This window comes from Scyliorhinus canicula, chromosome 3, assembly GCF_902713615.1.
Source record: "Scyliorhinus canicula chromosome 3, sScyCan1.1, whole genome shotgun sequence".
Taxonomy (NCBI): Eukaryota; Metazoa; Chordata; class Chondrichthyes; order Carcharhiniformes; family Scyliorhinidae; genus Scyliorhinus; species Scyliorhinus canicula.
The window spans coordinates 45,800,364-45,824,632 of record NC_052148.1 but is presented as its reverse complement, the minus strand read 5'-3'; the positions used below and the strand labels follow the sequence as shown (position 1 = coordinate 45,824,632).

General features: G+C 48.2%; 1 protein-coding gene across 2 annotated transcripts in view; it reads left to right on the top strand.

The window, feature by feature from the left end:
• Positions 1–7,229, top strand: part of LOC119962631 (zinc finger and BTB domain-containing protein 7C) — a 385,982-nt gene extending 378,753 nt beyond the window's left edge. For both annotated transcript variants that reach the window (XM_038790488.1, XM_038790489.1), the window contains exon 4: positions 4,911–7,229. In XM_038790488.1, the coding sequence (XP_038646416.1) occupies positions 4,911–5,547 (637 nt within the window). In that variant the 3' untranslated portion in view covers positions 5,548–7,229. The remainder of the gene's footprint in view (positions 1–4,910) is intronic.
• The last annotated feature ends 17,040 nt before the right edge of the window (positions 7,230–24,269 follow it).

Genomic DNA, 24,269 nt, shown 5'->3' with positions numbered 1-24,269 from the left:
AGGACTCGCGTGACCCCACAAAAGACCTACTGTGTGTGCACCATTATAGTCAGACAGTACAAAAACGGCAACAGTCCGCAGAATAATTAACATTTCAATAATATGAGGATATTTCGATTCTCGGACAACTTTTTATTTTACACAACAAAACTTTCCTTAAATTAATTGAGCCAGTATTGAGTTTGTGGAACAAGGTTTGAATGTATTTTTGATCAGTTAATTCACCTTTGAAACATAGCATTGTGTTATGTTGTGTTTAAAAATATAACATGGCAGGCCAAAACACTACCTTGCCTTTCCACGACTTGAGTATTTTCCTGGTAAAAATAATACACAGAAGAATGAACACCCTTCCCCTGGAGCTGAGTATTTATCATTGCACATTATATCACAGTATCTGCCCAGCCTTGTTTGAATGACAGATTTTCACCTACAATACATCTGAGATCAACTGATCAAATAGTGAGGAAAGACAAATGCTGCCAATTTCTAATTGGTAAAAACTACAGGTGGTTTATTGGTTGGGAGATTCAAACTTAATTTGAATTTAAGTCAATGTGACATATGCAAGTGTCTCAGATTACAAATGCCATCAAGTACATGATTTTGCATTGACATTTTTTATAGACATATTAAAATACATCATGGGCACAATTTACTAGCCACATCCCGCCGCAATCAGCAATCAGGACAGGACACAGCCTGAAAATCCCGCGAAAGTCAACTCCTGGGATTCCCGATGGTAGTTACGCCTTGCGAGATCAAACGAGGTCTTGCGAGACGTCATGGTCTGGATCCTGCCCACAATGGCCGGGACCCAGACTTACAGAGTTAAGTGAGTTTAAAAACTCACTTAATTCTGCCTTCACCAGATTGATTGGATTGGATTTTTTTAGAATTTACAGTGCAGAAGGAGGCCATTTGGCCCATCGAGTCTGCGCCGGCTCTTGGAAAGAGCACCCTACCCAAGGTCAACACCTCCGCCCTATCCCCATGACCCAGTAATCCCACCCAACACTAAGGGCAATTTTGTACACTAAGGGCAATTTATCATGGCCAATCCACCTAACCTGCACATCTTTGGACTGTGGGAGGAAACCGGAGCACCCGGAGGAAACCCACCCACACACGGGGAGGATGTGCAGACTCCGCATAGACAGTGACCCAAGCCGGAATCGAACCTGGGACCCTGGAGCTGTGAAGCAATTGTGCTATCCACAATGCTACAGTGCTGCCCCGATTTGTATATTGTCATGTGTACCGAATTACAGTGAAAAGTATTTTTCTACGAGCTGCTCAACAGATCATTAAGTACATGGAAAGAAAATGGAATAAAAGAAAATACATAATAGGGCAACACAAGGTATACAATGTAACTACATAATCACCGGCATCGGATGAAGCATACAGGGGTGTAGTGTCAATGAGGTCAGTCCATAAGAGGGTCATTTAGGAGTCTGGTAACAGCGGGGAAGAAGTTGTTTTTGAGTCTGTTCGTGCATGTTCTCAGACTTTTGTATTTCCTGCCCGATGGGAGAAATTGAAGAGTGAGTCGGCCTTTGATTATGCTGCCTGCTTTCCCCAGGCAGCGGGAGGTGCAGATGGAGTCAATGGATGGGAGGCAGGTTCCTGTGATGGACTGGGCTGTGTTCATGACTCTCTGAAGTTTCTTGTGGTCCTGGGCCGAGCAGTTGCCATACCAGGCTGTGATGCAGCCAGATGGGATGCTTTCTATGGTGCATCTGTAAAAGTTGGTAAGAGTTAATGTGGACATGCCAAATTTCCTTAGTTTCCTGTGGAGGTATAGGCGCTATTGTGCTTTCTTGGTGGTAGTGGGTGGACCAGGACAGATTTTTGGAGATATGCACCCCTAGGAATTTGAAACTGCTAACCATCTCCACCTCGGCCCATTGATGCTGACAGGGTGTGTAGAGTACTTTTCTTCCTGAAGTCAATGACCAGCTCTTTAGTTTTGCTGGCATTGAGGGAGAGATTGTTTCGCTGCAGCACTCCACTAGGTTCTCTATCTCCCTCTTGTATCCTGACTCGTCGTTATTTGAGATCCAGCCCACTATGGTCGTGTCGTCTGCAAACTTGTAGATAGAGTTGGAACCAAATTTTGCCACGCAGTCGTGTGTGTACAGGGAGTAGAGTAGTGGGCTAAGTACACAGCCTTGCGGGGCCCCGGTATTGAGGACTATTGTGGAGGAGGTGTTATTGTTCATTGTTACTGATTGTGGTCTGTTGGTCAGAAAGTCGAGGATCCAGTTGCAGAATGGGTAGTCAAGTCCTAGGTTTTGGAGCTTTGATATGAGCTTGGCTGGGATTATGGTGTTGAAGGTGGAGCTGAAATCAATGAATAGGAGTCTGATGCAGGAGTCCTTGTTGTCAAGATGTTCTAGGGATGAGTGCAGGGCCAGGGAGATGGCATCTGCTGTGGACCGGTTGCGGCGGTATGCGAATTGCAGTGGATCAAGGCGTTCTGGGAGTATGGACATGATGTGCTTCATGACCAACATCTCGAAGCACTTCATTACTACTGAAGTCAGGGACACCGGACGTTAGTCATTCAGGCACGTTGAACCGGCTCCCGGGATCTATCGACCGCGCTGAGGAGACCCCAGCCAGGCGCCGATTCATACTGGCCCCCACGAGCAGTGGCCAGCGCGTGGGGACTTGGGTGGTCTGCCAGGTGATTGGAGGCTCCCAGGTGGCTGGTATCTGGGCAGGCTGGCATCCTGGCACTTCCAAAGCCACTCAGGCACCTAGGTGCCAGCCTGCCACTGCCAGGGTGCCCAGGTAGCACTGCCGGGCTAACAGTGCTAAGGTGTCCGGGTAGCATTCTGCATGGGTGCCGGACATCAGGCCCAGCGGTGTCATACCCGTGTGAGGTGAGCTGCAAGGGTCTCGAGGCCCCCCCCCCAAACAGGTGAATTGGGACATTGGTGAGTTGGAGCATTGGGAGGGTCCAGGGGTCACATCAGTGGCTGGGAAATCGGGGTGCCATTTTTAAAAAGCGGCCCGATCTCTTCCTGCACTGAGAAACTCTGTTTGACGGAGCGCCTCATTGCAGGAGGTGCGTTCCCCGTCGAGGCCCGAAAGAAAAGTGCTGTTAGATAGCGGGGGCATTCCCGGTGCCAGGAACGACCCCTCTCATCCCACCATAATGAACCCTGTTTTTTTATTTTGGTTATATCGTGCCCCATGACTTTAAATAAGTGGCTTTCACCATTAATGTATAACTTCTGATAATTCTGAAGTTAGAATACGAAAGGATAAAACTAAAACCGGTTTGGGTTACTGTGGTTTTATTTTGAGAGAAGCCATTGGCGACACCTGCCTGTAATTGGGCTTACTGCAAAAAATTGTGTCAAGAGTCTTTCATTGAATCTAACTTTATATGTGCAAGATCCGTTCTGCTTTCTGAGTATTTGCAAGCTAGGGTGCCTTCATTGCCAAATATTTCCATCTGTGGCATTGCTGAGGCTCCAGCTGGTGTTTTATTTTTGTTTGTTTGGGTTGCAGGCCGCCAAATATTAGCTTCCTGTGCAACAAACTGAATTAGTCACCTTTCTTCCCCACCTCCATCGCCATGTAATTTACATTTATATTACAGTTTATCTAATTTTAGAACTGTCGTGCTATCTGTTTCAGCCAATACTGTTTCCCCAATGTTGAAATCGAACTGGGCATGCATTTATATGTACTTCCTCCCTCCAAAATGGCACCTTTGAGTACTGGAGTATGTTTAGTTTCTGGAGCCACCTATTCTCAATGATGTGCTTCTGAACAGCAGTTCCAACCCTCAGTACAATTCACAAATAGTATTGGTAAAATTTGGAAAATGCTAAATACTGAGTAACAGATTGACCCCTTTTTTAATGAAGGGTTTTAGGTAATCCGTGCTGGTATGGTTCAGTTTTGTTGGTCGGACTTTTATTTCTAGGTCAGAAGGCTCCTGGTTTGTGCCATGTCAGACTTGAGTACCTAACTTAAGTTGGCAGTCTTATACAGAACTGAAGTAGTGCTGCATTGTCAGAGATGCCGTCCTTTGGATGAAGCCTTAAACTAAAATCCCATCTGACACTTAGGGCAGGATTCTCCGGCTGCTCCCGTCCAGCAACCGGAAATTCCCACCCAAGGCCAATGGACCTTTATATGATGCACGTCCCGCCCCGTGGCAATCCAGTCCAGAGTGGATGTTTAGGTTTATTTTGCATTATTCAAAGAAGAACAGGAGATTCTTGCAGCGCCTTGCCTTGTCCTGTCTTTGGGATTTGCTCATGCAGAACAGATGATTTTGACTACAGTATAACCGCCTTCATAAGGCTGAGTGTCTTTAAGACAGAGATAGATAGGTTTTTGATCAATAAGGGGATCAGCGGTTATGGGGAGAAGGCAGGAGAATGGGGATGAGAAAGATATCAGCCATGATTGAATGGCAGAACAGACCTGAAGGTCGAGAGGCCTAATTCTGCTCCTTTTCTTTTGGTTTTATGGTCTTATAAGGCACCAGAGGCAACAGCAGGCGTAGGGATTTAGACCATATTCCCTCCCATAAAAAGTAAGAAGCTCATATGGTTTAAAGGATTAGCTAGTACCATTTACAATTAAGAAGGCCTACATTTGTAACATACATCATTGAAAATGTACTGAGAGAAACACTTTAGACCCCTAGATAATGAGATGAGATGACCCACCTAGTGCCCAAAGAGAAAAGTTTTCCAGCAAGGCATACTGAACAATGACTGGGGGAAGAAGTCCCTACTTCATGAGAAGTATTGAAGACACTATAGAAACTTGTAGGCAACCAGGCTAAGATAAATTGAGTCAGTCAGCACAGACAATGAATTTTGTTCTAGTGCGTTGTGTTTCTCTCTGTGATGTCATGTTATTTCCTCTGTTTTCAGACAAGACAAGCTAAAGATTCACATGCGTAAACATACCGGGGAAAGACCTTACACATGCATGCATTGCAATGCCAGATTTGTGCACAACTACGACCTAAAGAACCACCTGCGGATACATACAGGAATCCGTCCTTACCAATGCGTGCACTGCTACAAGAGCTTCACCCGCTCTGATCACCTGCACAGACACATCAAGAGGCAGAGTTGCCACTTGCCACGACCTCGTCGGGGCCGTAGGCCTGCCGCCTGGCACTCTGCTAGCCTCCTCTACACACAGGGTGGCCCATCTCAGGGTACACATTCCAATGAAAATGGCACCAACATCCCACCGAGACAAGAGGATAGGCTTCTAAATGCAAGCACGTTGGATCCAGGCAGCCCTGAAAAGCACTTTAATGGAGATGTTCGAAATTCCAAGATCTTCATGAATGAAGCAGCAGCAAAGGAAAGAGAAAACCCTATGGCTGATATGTTGAATGGGAACCACATCATAGATGAAAGGGACAGAGGCATCTTTGCTTTTACCCTCTCTCACAACAATACTTTCTCTCACCTACCCCAACAGTACTATTCAACAGGCAATCCATGGGCCATGCGATTTAATCCTGCTGCCTCCTTTCAGGAGGCGAGTAAGTGAAGAAACAGAAGAGCGAGTTTGAAAGAAAAATAGAATTATCGTCTTGCACAGAAATGCCATTCCATAGTTTGATGTGCACTTTCTGAACATGAAATAAGATCCACACTTTAAACTCTACATGTAAAATTTGTATGTGTAAAACATCTTTGAACAGCTAGTTTTACAGACCACTGAATGATCTTGAAGTTGATCTAAATGTATTTAAACAAAAAATCCAAAGAAGTTGAGTACTGTAGCCTACACAAACTTGAAACTGTATTTCCTTTGCTGATTTGTGGGAGAAGTGTTGTAATTATTTTTCTAATGTAATGTACTTTTTGTGACTCCTTTTTCTTCAGTAGCTCAGATGAGCTTTGCCTTGACATTAAAATGGCCATCAACATTGGCTTATTCATTGAGGCAAAATATCAATGTTTTTTCAGCTGCGTCTCACCGTTTAGGTTACTGAATTTGTATTTGGTTTTATTTATTTAACTAAAAATACCCCCCAAGTTATTCAGAAATTTGTAAATGAAGAAATTGAATTATTTCTGATTATAAATGCCTAAAAGTTGATGTATTTCTATGTGTGTATAATATGACGTGCAAAGATCTTCTCCCAATTCCATTATAGGGGCTGTAGTACTTCATAATTTAAATTAATATTTAATCTCATCACTGCAATCACTGTAGAAATAATGTAGCTTGAATTTGTATTTTTTAGAAATGTGGATAGTGAGAACAGGTTCATTCAACACTTCAAGCCTGCTCCATCATTCAGTTAAATTCTGGCTGATCTGCACCGCAACTCTACTTACCTGCCTTTAGTTCCATGTCCCGTGACACCCTTCCCCCATCAAAATTCCATCTCTCTCAATTGACCAAGTTTCCATGGAGCTGGTTCCAGATTTCCACCACCTGATGTGTGACAAATGCTTTCTGGTTTGACTTTTAAATGTCTTTACTTTAACATTATTCCCCTTTGTTTTGCATTTCCCCACTGGAAGGAATAGTTTCTCCATATTAACCCGACTGAATCCCTTTATTATTTTAAATCATCATTCAATCGTCAAATTTAAAGGAATACTAGCCAAATTACTGCCTTTAGTTCGATGTCCCTTGATACCCTCCCCCATCAAAATTCAATTGATCAAGGGCAGGGTCGAACGGCTACACTGCGCCCGAAAAGCAGCGCGCCGCTGCTCAACGTGGCCCATAGAAGCCGGGGGACCCTACTCCCAAGATCTACCCAGATCACAAGATCAAAAGCGATCTCACGAGACGTTGCGATGTAAATCCTGCCCATTGTGGTGGGATCACTTTTTGACAAATCTGCATATTAGAGTGAGACAGCTAGTCTCACTTTAATGTGCAGTTTCCCGAGGTACCCGTGGCATTGGGATCTATCCCCATCGTCTCCGAGACCTCAGGTGAGCGCTGTTCAGTACTGGTCTCCTCAAACTGGGATCAGCCAGAACGGCATTCGTGGGGGTCTTCAGGGGGATTGGAGACCTCCAGGTGCAGGCCCTTTGGGCAGGGTGGTACTCTGGCACTGCTGGTGCCTCCTGGGTGCCAGCTGGGCACTTCCAGTTGGCAGGGGCACTCAGGGTACCAGGTTGGTGGTGCCAAGCTGGTATTTTTCATATTAGCGATTGCTCTGAGGGTGCCCTGTGTGGATGTTGGGGAGGAGAGCTGGGGACCCCCTCACAGTGCTTTTTGTGGGGGGTATCAGGGATCACGTTGGGGGGGGGGGTCAAGGGTCACATCAGGGGCTCCAGAAATGACGCTCTGATCTCGTGCTATACTGAGGAGTTCTGCTTGCAGAATAGTGCAGAAAATGGGGCTATGTGTGGCCTCAGCCACGCATTCCCCGCTGAGGCCCCCTATCTAACCTGAGTGCTGTTCAATAGCTTATGTTTCTCATAGCTGTGAGCACCGGGAAACAGATGGCTAAACACACTTGCTGTGGGACTCTGTTCCCATTTAGTTATGTCACACCCAAAGTTCTGTGGAAAAGGTTCCAGATCTCCACTACCCGATGTGACAAGTGCTTTCTGGTTTGACTTTTAAATGCCTTTAACTCGAATTTTAAGATTATTCCTCCGTGCTTTGCATTTGTCCACTAGAAGAAATAGTTTCTCTATATTAACCCTATCGAATCCCTTTATTATTTTGGATCACCCTTCAACCGCCAAATTCAAGGAACTACAAGGCAAGTTTATGCAACCTTTACTCATAATTAAATACTTTAAACCATGGTATAATTCGGGAGAGTCTGAGCTGTGTCCATTCCAAACATATCTTTCTTGGGATCTTGTTGCAAAGTATACTATAGGAGCAAGCTTAGAGCTGTTACCTATGTGCCATAGAATGAAATTTCTAGGCTCAAAGCCTTCACTTACAATTTTCTGATGGAGGTGTTATGCATTGTGGCACATTTCTGGCATTGTCAAGAGACTTCAGACTTTGGTAGGAACAAGAATGTATTTATTAATGAAAAGTAACTAGTCCAGGAGGTTTTACAACTCTAATCTGCGTTGGGGCACAGCATCAAGACATAATATGCTTACTATATGGCTGCTAAATTTATTCTGCCCAAGAGAGGACTCCAACCTCTTGAGGTGATCACTCACTCTCGATTTCCATTGGTCCTTCAAGTCAGGTGACCCTTTTCAGCTGTACTGCCTGAAAGAGACAGACAACACACACAGCAATATGAAGTTGAATGATACCTCATTTTACAGTTTTTGGTGCTCAAACTGCACGTTGGTCATCCCTCAATCATTACTTATTTTCCCATGGCAATCATCTCCAATTGTATCCTAAGCTTAAAAGACCATTATGTCATATTTCTACCACAGCCCTTCCCTTGGTTTACATTAGGTGCCATTAGTTCAACATCCTGAAAACCCGCTGTCTTGTGGTACCAAGGGATAGAAAGCTCCATTGTACAGTTTCAGGACATAATCTATTTACAATTACAGAAAAGGAGAAACATATAGTTGTCAACCAGATAGGTGTATCCATTAGAAGGTTTGCACTTCCAAATATACCTTAGCAGAGAACTGTGGGATCAGTCACGTATATTTGACATTGATTTGACATTCTCCAAATACTAATAGTTTCAGCACATTTCTGGTGGTATCTTTTAACAGTAAAATTAAGTCATTGAGAATAACTTCACCAATACATACTCCTGGTGAATTCTGACCAAAGCTTTGTACAACAGAAGCTTAATTTCCTTATTTATGCATTCTAGTACTCTTGAGATAAAGCATTCTATCAACATTGTGATTACTTTTGTTCCTATGCACAAGCTTTCAATGGCTTGTGCCCATGGGGAGCAAAATCCTTTTGCTCTTGGTGTCTCACCATTAAGAACAATTCTAATTTGTCTTTCTTCAATCCTGTGTGGATGACCTCGCACTGCCCAGATTGAACTCCATCTGTCATTGTTTTCCTGCTCACTTAGGCTGGCTATGTTCCTTTGTAACTTCCTGCTCCATTCACAATTTACTGTGCCTAAAATACTGACTATAATGCATGCAAGAACGGAACTCAAGAGCAAATATTCTCCATTTTACTTTTAAGCCTCAATTTGACTGGTTATTTGTATGAAAGTGCGATATTTTCTAAACCCCAGTGTCATGAATTAATTTATTAACAGGGTGATTTCCGGCGGGTGTATGGGCGCATTCAGTGCCTGGCGCGGTTCCCGATTTCGGACTCTCTCATCATCTAACCAGCCCGCTCCGATTCGCGCCTATCATGTGGTAGCCGTTAGATTACGCCATTAGAATTTTTTCTGGAGTGGGGTACTAAAGACACCGACAAGACTCAGAGATCAGGGCGTCATTTTTAAAGGGTGCCCAGATATCAAAGTTAAATTGAAGTTCCCCATGCACTGACATCACGACCCCCCCCCCCCACCCCACAGACATGGGCAACACCCCCAGTCCTCGACCCCTGAGGGGAAATTTGCCACCCCATCACAATGTTCACATCACCACTAACCCCTCCTCCCACACCGCTCAGGCATGAGGGTGACCTGCCCCTACACCTATCCATCCTCATCGGGACATCGCCCCCCCTCCCTTCCAAGGTGAGCATATCCCACTATGGAATCGCTGAGGGCATCCCACATTTAAGGCTACCCCCACCTTACAGCACTTCAGGCTGCCCACTTCAGACTGCCCCCCCCTTCACCCACCCCACCCTTCATAATAATACCCGCTTCACACTCCCTTCATACCCACCCTTCATATACCCCCACCCTTCACACACACCCTTCATACCCCCACCCTTCAGAACCCCCTTCACCCCCTCTTTCATGGCCATGGCCCCCCTCAGGTCTCGCCCCTTGGCAGGGCCCCTTGGCACCCTGTCAGTGCCAACCTGGAATCCCTTGAGGGTGCCAGTGTGGCACTGCCAGGGTGCTGCACTGCTCTGTCCCCAACCACCCAGGGGGCTCCATTAGCCTCCAAGCCTCCCCGGCATGGTTATCACATTTGGTCTCCATCGAAGGAGACCAGTACTGATTTTCACCAGCCTCACACTAAGCAAGTGAATCTCGGGAGTCGAGAGTCTCCGGCCTCGACCAAGCTGCACATATTTAAATGAGTTTCAAGAAATATTTAATATGCTGATCTCGATCATGGCCAGCGAAGGCATGATCCAGATCGGGTTGTCTGCCAAGTGTTGGGAGCATTGCGATCGGTACGGCGCCCAGCGTGAACCCGATTTAGTGGCTCTCCCACTATTTACTAAGAATAGCAGAATTAGCACCGGACTCAACATGGCCAGAGAATCACATCCAAGGTTTCATCACTTAATGCATCAGTCAACCTATCATGAAATTTTCTTTTGAGAGAATTTATGAATGCTGCTTCAATTTGTGATAGAGTTCCAATTTCCAGCCACCCTCAGAGCAAAGATAATTTTTGTGATAGCGTTATCCTTCACATTAATCTTACCTCCTTGCAGTGCTGGTAAATAAATTCCTTGTCGGTAACAGGAAGTATGGAACTTGAAATATACTCCTACCTTCCCACCACCCACCAATCCTTAAGATGCTTTTGCATTCTGAATATTATTTTCTTTATGTTTTTATTCCTTCCCCTGCAAATAAGTCTCCTCGTATGGAACTAAATTCCATCTCTTGACAGTGCTGTGGGTTTACTTGCACAGCAAGGCTTGCTGTGGTTCGAAGGGGTGGTGAGAGGTTAATTAGGGATGAGTAATAAATGCAGGCCTTGTCAGCGATATTCACATCCCATGAACGAATAAAAACAGTCAAGCTCAGACTGAAGTGTATCACAGAAATATTAAACTTTAATCCTAAATAATTCTAACTTTGTCAATATGAAAAGCTTTCTGCATTGGCCATGTATTTATCTGGCCTCATCCACATTGCACAGTAATTCCCATGATGCATCACCAGAGATTTCCACGAGGAAAGGTTTGCACTCCTGTGAACATTCAAGTTAAGATGTCCTTTGGTTAAAGGAGGTCAATACCTGTCAATATTTTTTGTTTTGTTTAAAGTTGTTCTTTTACTCATTGCAGTCTTAATTTCAGAATTGGCCACGGTTACTTCAATGAGTTTGAACAGAAGCAGCAGACAGGTGGCATTGTAGACCCTACAGAATGACAAAGTCAGTACGAACTAAAGTCTTTTTCTGAAGGCAGCAGGTACTTTTGCAGCATTGGACGAATATAAGAGACAGTTCATGCATTGTTGTTTAAAGTATCCAACTTGATCCAAAAATGTGAGAACATTTATAGGGGATGATAAAGCATTTGGCCCAATTATCCTGTTTGTTTTGAATAGATCAATTCCATTTCCTCACCATGCCCCTCAATCCTTCCTCTCCAGAAACCCATCTAAATGCCACTAAATGTCACAGGCCACAATTTTGGGGGCGAGGATGTGTCTGATTTTCCTTGTACTTTTCTAATGTTTCACTTATGTTCTCTGACACTAACTTTACCATAATGAACTATTTTCTTGCACGCACTTTCTTCTTAAAATCTTTAGGGCATCTTGTTTCCAAAGAAAAGCTGAAATCCTTAGCCTTTTCTCAGGCTTAAAATTCCTGATAATTGGAAAAATCCTCATTGCTCCCTGTACCCTCTCAAGGCTCAGAAAAAATAATTTACCGCAATTTTTGTTCAAATCTCGTGACAGGTATTGTAATCTGTTAATCACATTTTTGAGTGTAATATTGGTGAAACTGTAAGTATTTGCTGTTGTTCCTTCACAGAAACTGGCAGCAACCTCTGGAGGGCGCACATGCGTTGTTAAACACAAAACTCTAGAAGTTACTGTCAGAGATCCATGCTTCCCACAGCTTACATTGTTGAAGTGCCTGTAGATGGCAATCAATTAGAAATCACTGAACTGATGAAAACTTGTTCTTTTATGCGATGAGTCTCACCCTTAAACAGCTGTACCTTGTTGAATGAGGTATAACTATTTTTAATGGTGTAATAGGTCGATATTCCCTGCTGAACAGCCTCGCTGTACCTGGAAACTAATTTTATATTTGTGAATTTTTTTCCATTATGATAAAATATGTTTTTAATTGTTTTCAGAAAAATATTATTGATATTTCAGCTTCTACCTTAATTCCATTTCATTTATTCCATTCTTGTAATATTTTAAATTAAAAGTGAAATTTCAGTGTTTTTACTTCCTGGTTTGCCGTCTGTGAGAATACTTCTGTGTGATTGACTGCTTACACTACTTAACGGCATCACTGTTGATGCACGCCTGGAGATCCCCTTGACTTGGTTAAAATTGATGCTGAGAAAGAGGGCATTTATATGCCACAGGGGTTGCTTGATTTATGTGGGCAACTTTCTTAGAGGTCAGTGGTGAGAGCCATTATTGCTATGCCACTGACTGCAAAATCCAGCCTAATGTCATTCGAGGAGAGGAGCTCATAATTTAGCCAACACAGCTGAAGTTCTAAGTTTGAGACCTGAAATTACCTAATACTTTGGAGAGATAATTGTAGAACAGTGAAGTTTTACAGCCTAAACTGAATGTCGATTGTTTGAAATGAAATGAAAATTGCTTATTGTCACGAGTAGGCTTCAATGAAGTTACTGTGAAAAGCCCCTAGTCGCCACATTCCGGCGCCTGTCCGGGGAGGCTGGTACAGGAATCGAACCATGCTGCTGGCCTGCTTGGTCTGCTTTAAAAGCCAGCGATTTAGCCCAGTGAGCTAAACCAGCCCCCTTTGTATCCTTGAGTGAAAAGACAAAGTGTGCTGAAACCAATTTGTTCTTGACTCCTATTTACAGCTGAACTTTGACCATTTTTCTTCAATTTTTTCCTGTTGCTCCTCCCTTAAAGCTTTCCCTTAATAGATTATGGCCGTGATGCTGCCAAAACATTTCTAAGGGCGCGATTCTCAGGCCTCGTTGCACTCTCGCCTGGTGAATAGCGGGAGAGGCCGAATATGCGGGGGGGGGGGGGGGGGGGGGAGATACTCCAAAATGGAGCCAAGTGTTTGCGCCATTGTGAACACCGTCACGTTTCATGACGGTGCGAACCGGGCCCGGATACAACCGATTCTGTACCCCACAGGGGGTCAGCACGGCGCTGGAGCATTTCACGCCGCTCCAGCCTCCCTTCCCGGTGCCAAATGGGCACCGCGCCAACCCGCATTGCGCAGTTGGGCCGCACCAACCTGCGCATGCACGGGGGAGTTCATCTGCCCGCCAGCCCCGACTCAACATGGTGTCGATGTTCAGGGGCCGGCCGCGGAACAATGTAGGATGGCTTTTCTGGACCCCACAGGCTGCCTCCCGGCCCTTAGCGCAGAGTTCCCGTCGGCAACGACCAATGGTGAACAGCGCTGGCAGGACTATGCCGTATCCGCGGCCGCTCGGCCCATCCGGGCCCTGCCGATTCCAGTGGCCCGCGGCCGGCGCCGCGTCAAACGCGCCGGCGCAAATGGCACCGATTCTCCGCCACTCAGAGAATTGCCCGCCAGCGTGGGGGCTTCATGGCGCGGTTGCGCCGATTCTCCAGCCTGGCGTGGGACTCACAGAATCGTCCCCGAAAACTGTGGCAGGCGCCAAACAGTTTGTGATGCAACCGGTCCACTCCCCTGATGAAATAGGGATCCCGCCATAGCGTGGTGAGAATCCAATTATCACCACTCAATCCCTATTTCCATACAATTAACGGGAGCAACCCCGTACCCAACAGCCTCCCGTGATTGATTGATCCAGCAAGTGCTCACGCTGGCGCCGATTAGTACTCCTTTTGAAAAATGTGAACCTGGTGAAGGGCTTCTGCAAGGGGCCGAGGAGGTGAGTAGCCATCTTTGCTCACAGGCAAAGAGCCAGGGGGCACTGGGCCTGTTGCCCCAGTGATCGGAATGGTGTGGGCACCCTTTGCATGGGTGGGGGTTGCGTGGCGCTGGGGGGGGGGGAACCACATGTGGCACCACAATGCCAACCCCTGGACCATGTGTACCTGTTCTGGGGGGAACACTAGCCCTTGCCTATCTGCACCACTGACCACCCACAACCCCACTGGGGTCTCTGAGGGGGTCTCCCTATTACAGGGGTCTTGGGGGGTCTCCCTTTAAAGGGGTCTTTGGGGGGTCTCCCTATTCCACAGGTCTCGGGGGGGTCTCCCTGTTACAGGTGTCCCTGGGGGATCTCCACTCCACACATACTCGCATTCCAGCCAAGAACATGGCTCCACGAAGAGCTCCCAGGAATTCTGGTGGGCTTGGTCCAGATTGAAAGCGATATAGTCTGGTCCCCAGGCAAATAGAGCGTCTGTTACAGCACGGTGCACCTGTGTGTGGATCCCAGACAGGTCCCCGCGCAGCCCATGGAATGAGCCAGAGGCATCAAAGCCACTGGGAGTGGGTGTCCTCCTCCATACCCCTGCAGTGCCAGGTGCACCATAGAATTTAAAGTGCAGAAGGAGGCTATTCAGCCCATCGAGTCTGCACCAGCCCTTGGAAAGAGCACCCTACCCAAGCCCACACCATCACCCTACCCCCACAACCCAGTAACCCCACCAAACCTTTTTGGACATTAGGGGAAATTTAGTATGGCCAATCCACCTAACCTGCACATCTTTCGACTGTGGGAGGAAACCAGAGCACCTGGAGGAAACCCACGCAGACACGGGGAGAACATGCAGTCTCCGCACAGACAGTGGTCCAAGCCGGGAATCGTCACCATCATCTGGCACAGATGGTGCATGGTCTCCCTGAGTAACTGGAGCCTTCGGCGGCACGTGCAGTCTGACAGGTCCTCGAATGACAGGAGACAATGGTATAAATGTGGCCTCATGCGGCATCTCCTCCTCAGCCTGTTAGATGGCTGGCTGCCCTGCCTCACTGACTGGCCCCTGCTCTTCTGGGGCAGGCTCCACTTGTGCAGAGGCTCCCGCTCGCAGGCAACCGCAGCTGCGGCCAGGTAGACCATTACCATTCCTGGCTGAACTCCGAAATTCATTTTCTGCAAGGGTTGGGGAGGGGGATAGGGGGATGGTTGGAGGGGGGTGGTGGGGGGGGGGGGGGGGGGGGGGGGAGGAAGGGGTAGAAGAAAAGACATGTCAGCAAGATGAGTATTCCTTTGCCCATCCAGATCCAACAGGCTACATGGTGACCCTGTGCTGCATTTCAAATCCACCCTCCACATGACCCCTGCAAACCCACCCCACCCCCACCCCTCGCCTGATATGTTGCCTTCCACACTGCACTCGTCCCCAGCAGTGAGAGACACCGGGGAACCTCTATCCTCACCACCTATCCTTGTCAACAAGGTTCCGGTGTCTGCCACAACTGGTGCCAGTGATAGTCCCTGTGTCTCCTGTCCTGTCTCCTCAGTGGGGTCTACTGTGGGTGTCCTCATCGGGTGGGCCCTGTGTAGCCCGCCAGCAGCGTGGCACCTGGTTATGCAGTGGAGAGGGTCATGGTGTGCCACCAGTCGCCTACATGCCCATCTGCTGTGGGCTGGTCCTGCAGATGTGGGTGAGCGAGGGCAGTGTGTATCTGCTGGGGACCTAACTACAGTGTGATGTGGGTCCTTGGTGTGACACACAGGTTGTGACAACCTAACCGGGGGCAGGATGGATGGGAGCAGAGGCACGGTAGACAAACAGGGCATGGAGACAGCTGTGGAGTGGGCTAGCTGATCGTGTGACTGGTGAGGCCTCTGCCCTGAGAGGGGCAGTGTGCCATGGAGGGTGCCAAAGGCCATGGTGCATGTGTCCTTTGGTTGGGGGTGAGCTCTGCTATTCCCCTGCTTCCCCTGCAGTGGGGCTGTGCTTCAGATGAGTGAACTGAGGAGAGGCAGCACCTGGTGTGTCACTGATTGAGCTTGGCCATGTCCATTCCATTGATGGGTCAGCTGGGGTCTGAGAGTTTGCAGAGGGGTGGCCTGGGTGCAGCTCCCAGCAATAGACTCCTCAACAAGGGAAAATCACACCAACACAGTGCACACCAGAAGAGAGAAAGAGCTGCACCTCTCCTTGCCCAGCGCTGGCAGCAAGTAATGTAAATTTCCACCCTTTCTATACTCCAGGCCACAAAAGCAAAGGGGCGGCAGTAAACAAACATATGTAACAGACATTAAGCATTAACAGTCAACAGTACAAGAAAGTCACCAGCAATCTACAAAAGCATTTCTTCAACACCTTCATCAAGTTGCTCATTCGGATCAATCTGCCTTTCTCACTCCCTCCTGCAGCTCCCAGGAGTAGACTCTCCAGCAGGCGAATGTCACACGATGCAGAGAACACCAGAAGAATAAGCTCCCTTCCCCTTCTCCAGCACCAGCAGCGGGCATCTTATATCCTCCCTTTTCTTAACAGGTCACAGAAGCAAAAGAGGTGGCAACAAACAGTCACATGGCCTTCAGGCATTTGCAGCTACCAGCAGGAGCAATCAGCAAACACAACCTGCCGCAACATTTGAGAATATTTTGTTTATGAATGGTCAGCAACACCTTTATACAAAAAGAATAAAAACAACTTAACGGTCCACATATCACATTAACCACAACACAGACATGCCAGAGACACAGGAGCATCATTTCGTGACAAAATATCGGTCCAAACACAAAGCCACAAAAGTGGATTTATACAAAGAAAACTAAAACACATTAAACAGTCAACACTGCAACAAAGTTACCAGCATGAAAATCAATTTGCTGCTCTCTCCTCCTCCTGCAGCTCCCAGCAGCAGACTGGCATCAGGAGAAAGTCACTTGGGGGTAGCGCAATGAAACAGTGGAAAGTCACACTAATGCAGAGCATGGTGGAAGAGTGAGAGAACACCCCTTTCGGGACTCCAGCCCTCAGGCAAAAGGGACTGCAGCAGACAAACATACTGCCTCCAGACATTAAATAACAAACAGGCAACAGTACAATGAAGTTACCAACATAAAAATCAACCCGCCACTCTCTCCCCCTCCCACAGGTCCCAGCAGCAGACTCGCATCAGTGGAAAGTCGCTTGGGGGTAGCGCAAAATGTGCAGATTAGGTGGATTGACCAAGTTAGAACATAGAATGATACAGCGCAGTACAGGCCCTTCGGCCCTCGATGTTGCACCGACATGGAAAAAATCTAAAGGCCATCTAACCTACACTATGCCCTTATCATCCATATGCTTATCCAATAAATTTTTAAATGCCCTCAATGTTGGCGTGTTCACTACTGTTGCAGGTAGGGCATTCCACGGCCTCACCACTCTTTGCGTAAAAAACCCACCTCTGACCTCTGTCCTATATCTATTACTTCTCAATTTAAGGCTATGTCCCCTCGTGCTAGCCACCTCCATCCGCGGGAGAAGGCTCTCGCTGTCCACCCTATCTAACCCTCTGATCATTTTGTATGCCTCTATTAAGTCACCTCTTAACCTTCTTCTCTCTAACGAAAACAACCTCAAGTCCATCAGCCTTTCCTCATAAGATTTTCCCTCCATACCAGGCAACATCCTGGTAAATCTCCTCTGCACCCGTTCCAAAGCTTCCACGTCCTTCCTATAATGAGGCGACCAGAACTGTACGCAATACTCCAAATGCGGCCGTACTAGAGTTTTGTACAACTGCAACATGACCTCATGGCTCCGGAACTCAATCCCTCTACCAATAAAGGCCAACACACCATAGGCCTTCTTCACAACCCTATCAACCTGGGTGGCAACTTTCAGGGATCTATGTACATGGACACGTTAAATTGCCCTTAGTGTCCAAAAAAGGTTAGGTGGGGTCACTGGGTTACAGGGATAGGGTGCAGGCGTGACTTAGGTCGGGTGCTCTTTCCAAAGCGGTGCAGACTTGATGGGCCGAATGACGTCCTTCTGCACTGGAGATTCTATGAATACATTGGAAAGTCAGACTGATGCAGAGCATGGCAAAAGAGCAAGAGAGCACCTTTCCGGACTGCAGAGCTCAGACAAAAGGGACTGCAGCAGACAAACACGCCAGGACTCTCCATTTGAGAGACTCAGTGCTGATGTCAGGACTAAATCGGTGATGTTCTACGACCCTGAAAGTGGCGCCGGTACCAGAGTAATTCAGGGTCCATTAATGGGCCAGCACTGGCGTCACATGGAATAGTTCCATTCCAATTTATTACACCTGCTGGATCCAGCCCCCCCCCACCCCCACTGAGGAACCCCTTACCCCGTTTCCTATGCTGCCGCCCCCTCGCGCCCCCGATTCCGCAAGCTCACCCCACCGGTTCCACGCGCCAGAACCAGCCCGCCCCCAGTGCCCCCAGTCTCCGGTCGAGCCAGAGGTGTATAAAGTTCGGACGAGACCCGCCCCGGAGTCTGCCATCGTACCCCAGCTCTCAACACCCACCCAGCCACCGCAAGAGACTGCAACCCCGGTGCTCCGCAGATCGAAACGAACAATTCGTCCACCAGACAGACTAACTCTGTGAGCCACCACCCCCGCTGGACTCGATTTTTTTCACAGGGGGTGAATGTAGTGAATATGATTCACACCGGATTATAATCTGTATATACATGTGCCTATATTGTAAGTGCAGTTGCACTACCTGACCACCAGGGAGAGTAGCTCTGGGAATGCTCGAGAATTGTACTGGGCTTCTCCCTTGGTTCCGCCCAGGACTCCTCCCCCTGGAGCTGCTGTATAAAGATCAGTGCCACATGGTCAGTCGGCCAGTACACTGAAAGTTCAATGGCTAACCGGCTGGCTCTGTTGTGAGTATATTAAAACCGCTATTCTAATCCTACAAGCACGTGTCCGTAGAATTGTTGGTTCCAATTCCAACAATGGGGAGGTTGGTGGTGGTACCAGAGCAGATTAATGAGTTGTTTGAGGAGTTTTATAGGGATGTGTCAAAGTTAGAACCACCAGAGGATGAGTGGAAGCTGAGGGAGTTATTGGGGTGTTCGACTGCCCGAGGTTGGTTGAAGCACAGAAGGTAGGACTGGAAGAGACGGTGGAGATGGAGGAAGTGAAGGCAGCAATCAGGAAGATGGAGGCGGGGAAGGTGACAGGGCCGGATGGATTCCCGGTGGAATTTTACAAGAGGTTTAAAGACATGCTGGCGCCGTTGTTGGTGGAAATGTTCGAGGACATGATGGTAAAGGGGCTCTTACTGGAAACGATGGAGCAGGCATCCATCTCGTTATTGCTGAAGAAGGGTTAGGAGCCGGTGGGGTGTGGGTCGTACAGGTCCATGTTTCTGCTGAATGTATACGCCAGGATATTGGCAAAGGTGCTGGCATTATGGTTGGCGAGGTAACTTCCGAGGCTGACTGGGGCGGATCAGACAGGCTGTGTTAAGGGCAGACAGCTGTCATCGAATTACACCTGCTGGATCCAGTCCCCCCCCCCCTACCCCCACTGAGGAACCCCTTACCCCATTCCCTATGCTGCCGCCCCCATATAAGATAGTCAGAGGGTTAGATAGGGTGGACAGTGAGAGTCTTTTTCCTCGGATGGTGATGACCAACACGAGGGGACATAGCTTTAAATTGAGGGGTGATAGATATAGGACAGATGTCAGAGGCAGTTTCTTTACTCAGAGAGTAGTAGGGGTATGGAACGCCCTGCCTGCAATAGTAGTAGACTCGCCAACTTTAAGGGCATTTAAGTGGTCACTGGATAGACATATGGATGAAAATGGAATAGTGTAGGTCAGATAGGCTTCAGATGGTTTCACAGGTCGGCGCAACATCGAGGGCCGAAGGGCCCGTACTGCGCTGTAGTGTTCTATGAATGTGAGGCGGCTGCTGAATGTGGTGCTTTCTCCGGCAGAGGGAAGAGAGTTGGAGGTAGTGCGGAGAAGGCGTTTGGTCGGATGGAGTGGAGTTATTTGATCCAGGGGGAGGGGTGGTGGAGGTGGAACATAGAGAGTCCTTGTATGCGGATGACTTGTTATATATTTAGGAGCCAGGCTCCTCGGTGGGGGACATAATGGGCTTGCTTCAGAGATTTGGGACGTTCTCTGGGTATAAGCTGAAAGTGAATACTTTGTAGTTTCTTCTCCAGGGGCGGGGGCTGGGGTTAGGGGGGCTGCCAATCCGTGTGGCAGTGTCTCACTTCAGGTATCTGGGGATGCAGGTTGCCCTGGATTGGGCAGGTCTTCGGAAGGTGAATTTCTCTAGCTTGGTGGGGAGGGTGAAGGCTGATTTATTGAGGTGGGATAATCTTCCTCTATCATTGGCGAGTCAGGTACAGGCAATAAAGATGAATATTTTATCACATTTCTTGTTTCTGTTTCTGTGCCTGCAGATCCTTTCTCCCAAGGTATTTTTCAAGGGTGGATAGGCTGATCTCTTTGTTCGTCTGGGTAGGGAAGGTGGCCAGGAGAAGGAAGGTGGTTCTGCAGAGGGGACGGCAGGCGGGGAGATGGCAGGCAGGGGGGTGGGGGGGGGGGATTGGGGGAGGGGATTGGGGGGGGGGGGGGGGGTTGGTCCTCCTGAAATTGATGTGCTGACGTGCTTTTGGGTAATTTGGACATTCTGAATTCTCCCTGTGTACCCGAACAGGCGCCGGAATGTGGTGACTAGGGGATTTTCACAGTAACTTCATTGCAGTGTTAATGTAAGCCTACTTATGACAATAAAGATTATTATTAATATTATTTCCAGGCAGCTCAATATATCCACTTCAATGTGGACCCAGCCCACCAGGATTCCCCGGGCAGTGGGGTTCGCTGCCATCGCCGAGATGCCCCGGGCCCAGGGGGTGAACGGGATGCATGTCCCCCTACGAGGACCTGCAGATGACAGGCCGCTCTTCACAAACCGTGATGAATGTGCAGCTGGTCTGTGACCATCAGCTGCACATCATACATAGGTGCACCTGATACCCGGGCAGTGGCCACGACGCCTTCACCTTGGCACATTCAACAGTTCCTGGCCGGTGACTTCCGGTGGCGGCAATGCGGAGCTAAGCCGCACATTCGGCAGCTCCTGCTGAGAACAGACTTTGGAGCTCTTTTCAGGGCCCCCAACGGAGCTGTGTCGGCAAATCCCGACGTGGGAAGAGGACAGGAGTCGACCCCTACGGTCCTATGGTCCGGACCAGGAGTGGGGTAAGGAGAAAAACGGAGAAAGCACCCCTGAAAAAACGGGGGATGGAAGACAAAATGGCGGCCGGCAGAGACCCGGAGGACTGGAGGCAGTGGGCTCAGGAGCAGCAGGCGACTCTGCTGCGCTGCTTCCAGGAGCTGAAGGTGGAGCTGCTGGAGTCGTTGAAGGTAACCACCAGGGAGCTGATGGAGACCCAGACAGCCCAGGGGGCTGCGATCCGGGAGCTGCAGCAGCAGGCCTCCGAAAGGGAGGATGAGGCCGTGGCCGTCGCGGGGAAGGTGGAGATGCACGAGGCGCTCCATAAAAAGTGGCAGGAGCGGTTCGAGGAGCTGGACAACCGGTCGAGGAGGAAGAATTTGCGGATCCTGGGCCTCACGGAGGGGCTGGAGTGGTCGGACCTGGTGGCCTATGTGGTGATGATGCTAAACTCGCTGATGGGGGCAGGGTCCTTCCAGGGGCCCCTGGAGTTAGAGGGGGCCCACAGAATTCTGGCTAGGAGGCCCAAGCCGAATGAGCCGCCGCGGGCGGTGTTGGTGCGGTTTCATCGGTTCGTGGATCGTGAGTGTGTGCTCCGGTGGGCCAAGAACAAAGAAAATTACAGCACAGGAACAGGCCCTTCGGCCCTCCCAGCCTGCGCCGATCCAGATCCTTTATCTAAACCTGTCTCCTATTTTCCAAGGATCTACTTCCCTCTGTTCCCGCCCATTCATATACCTGTCTAGATGCATCTTAAATGATGCTATCGTGCCCGCCTCTACCACCTCCGCTGGTAAAGCGTTCCAGGCACCCACCACCCTCTGCATAAAAAACTTTCCACGCACATCTCCCTTAAACTTTCCCCCTCTCACCTTGAAATCGTGACCCCTTGTAACTGACACCCCCACTCTTGGGAAAAGCTTGTTGCTATCCACCCTGTCCATACCTCTCATAATTTTGTAGACCTCAATCAGGTCCCCCCTCAACCTCCGTCTTTCCAATGAAAATAATCCTAATCTACTCAACCTTTCTTCATAGCTAGCACCCTCCATACCAGGCAACATCCTGGTGAACCTCCACTGAACCCTCTCCAAGGCATCCACATCCTTCTGGTAATGTGGCGACCAGAACTGCACGTAGTATTCCAAATGTGGCCTAACCAAAGTCCTATACAACTGTAACATGACCTACCAACTCTTATACTCAATACCCCGTCCGATGAAGGCAAGCATGCTGTATGCCTTCTTGACCACTCTATCAACCTGCGTTGCCACCTTCAGGGTACAATGGACCTGAACTCCCAGATCTCTCTGCACATCAATTTTCCCCAAGACCCTTCCATTGACCATATAGTCCGCTCTTGAATTTGATCTTCCAAAATGCATCACCTCGCATTTGCCTGGATTGAACTCCATCTGCCATTTCTCTGCCCAACTCTCCAATCTATCTATATTTTGTTGTATTCTCTGACAGTCCTCCTCGCTATCTGCAACTCCACCAATCTTAGTATCATCTGCAAACTTGCTAATCAGACCACCTATACCTTCCTCCAGGTTATTTATGTAGGTCACAAACAACAGTGATCCGAGCACGGATCCCTGTGGAACACCACTAGTCACCTTTCTCCATTTTGAGACACTCCCTTCCATCACTACTCTCTGTCTCCTGTTCCCCAGCCAGTTCTTTATCCATCTAGCTAGTACACCCTGAACCCCATACAACTTCACTTTTTCCATCAACCTGCCATGGGAAACCTTATCAAACGCCTTACTAAAGTCCATGTATACGACATCTACAGCCCTTCCCTCATCAATTAACTTTGTCACTTCCTCAAAGAATTCTATTAGGTTTGTAAGACATGACCTTCCCTGCACAAAACAACTGCTCCCAATCCACATTCCCTAGCTCCTGCCGAATTTTGTTATACTCTGCCTTTCCCCAATTTAGCACTCTTCCTTTAGGACCACTCTCATCTTTGTCCATGAGTATTCTAAAACTTACGGAATTGTGATCGCTATTCCCAAAGTAATCACCGACTGAAACATCAACCACCTGGCCGGGATCATTCCCCAATACCAGGTCCAGTATGGCCCCTTCCTGAGTTGGACTATTTACATACTGCTCTAAAAAACTCTCTTGGATGCTCCTTACAAACTCTGCTCCATCTACGCCTCCAACACTGCACGAATCCCATTCAATGTTGGGGAAGTTAAAATCTCCCATCACAACCACCCTATTGCTCCTACATTTTTCTATAATCTGTCTGCATATTTGTACCTCTACTTCATGCTCATTTTTGGGAGGCCTGTAGTAAAGTCCCAACAATGTTACTGCACCCTTCCTATTTCTCAGCTCCACCCATATTGCCTCAGTGCTCGAATCCTCCATCGTGCCCTCCTTAATCACAGCTGTGATATCATCTCTGACAAGTAATGCAACTCCTCCACCCCTTCTACCTCCCTCTCTATCCCTCCTGAAGCATCTATACCCTGGGATATTCAGTTGCCAGTCCTGCCCTTCCCTCAACCAAGTCTCAGTAATACCAATAACATCATAATCCCAGGTACTGATCCAAGCCCTAAGTTCATCTGCCTTACCTGCTACACTTCTCGCATTTAAACACATGCACCTCAGACCACCTTTGCGTTCATCATCTCTTCCCTGTCGACCCTGCCCCTTAGTCACATTGAGTTTATTGTCTCGTACCTTACTGGCTTTAGTTGCTACTTCTTTACTGACCTCTAACTTCCTAATCTGGTTCCCATCCCCCTGCCACATTAGTTTAAAACCTCCCCAACAGTGTTAGCAAAAGCACCCCCTAGGACATTGGTTCCAGTCCTGCCCAGGTGTAGACCATCCGGTTTGTAATGGTCCCACCGCCCCCAGAACCGGTTCCAATGTCGCAAAAATCTGAACCTCTCCCTCCTGCACCATCTCTCAAGCCACGTATTCATTCTGACTATTCTTGAATTTCTACTCTGACTGTCCCGTGGCACTGGTAGCAATCCTGAGAAGGAGCGGAGCAGCAAGTGGCAGAACACGGAGGTGCGGATCTTCCAGGACTGGAGTGCGGAGGTGGCGAGGCGGAGGGCCGGGTTTAACCGGCGAAGGCGGTGCTCCATAGACGGAATGTGAAGTTCGGCATGTTGCAGCCGGCGCGTCTGTGGGTCACCTATAAGGATCGGCACCATTATTTTGAGTCCCCGGAGGA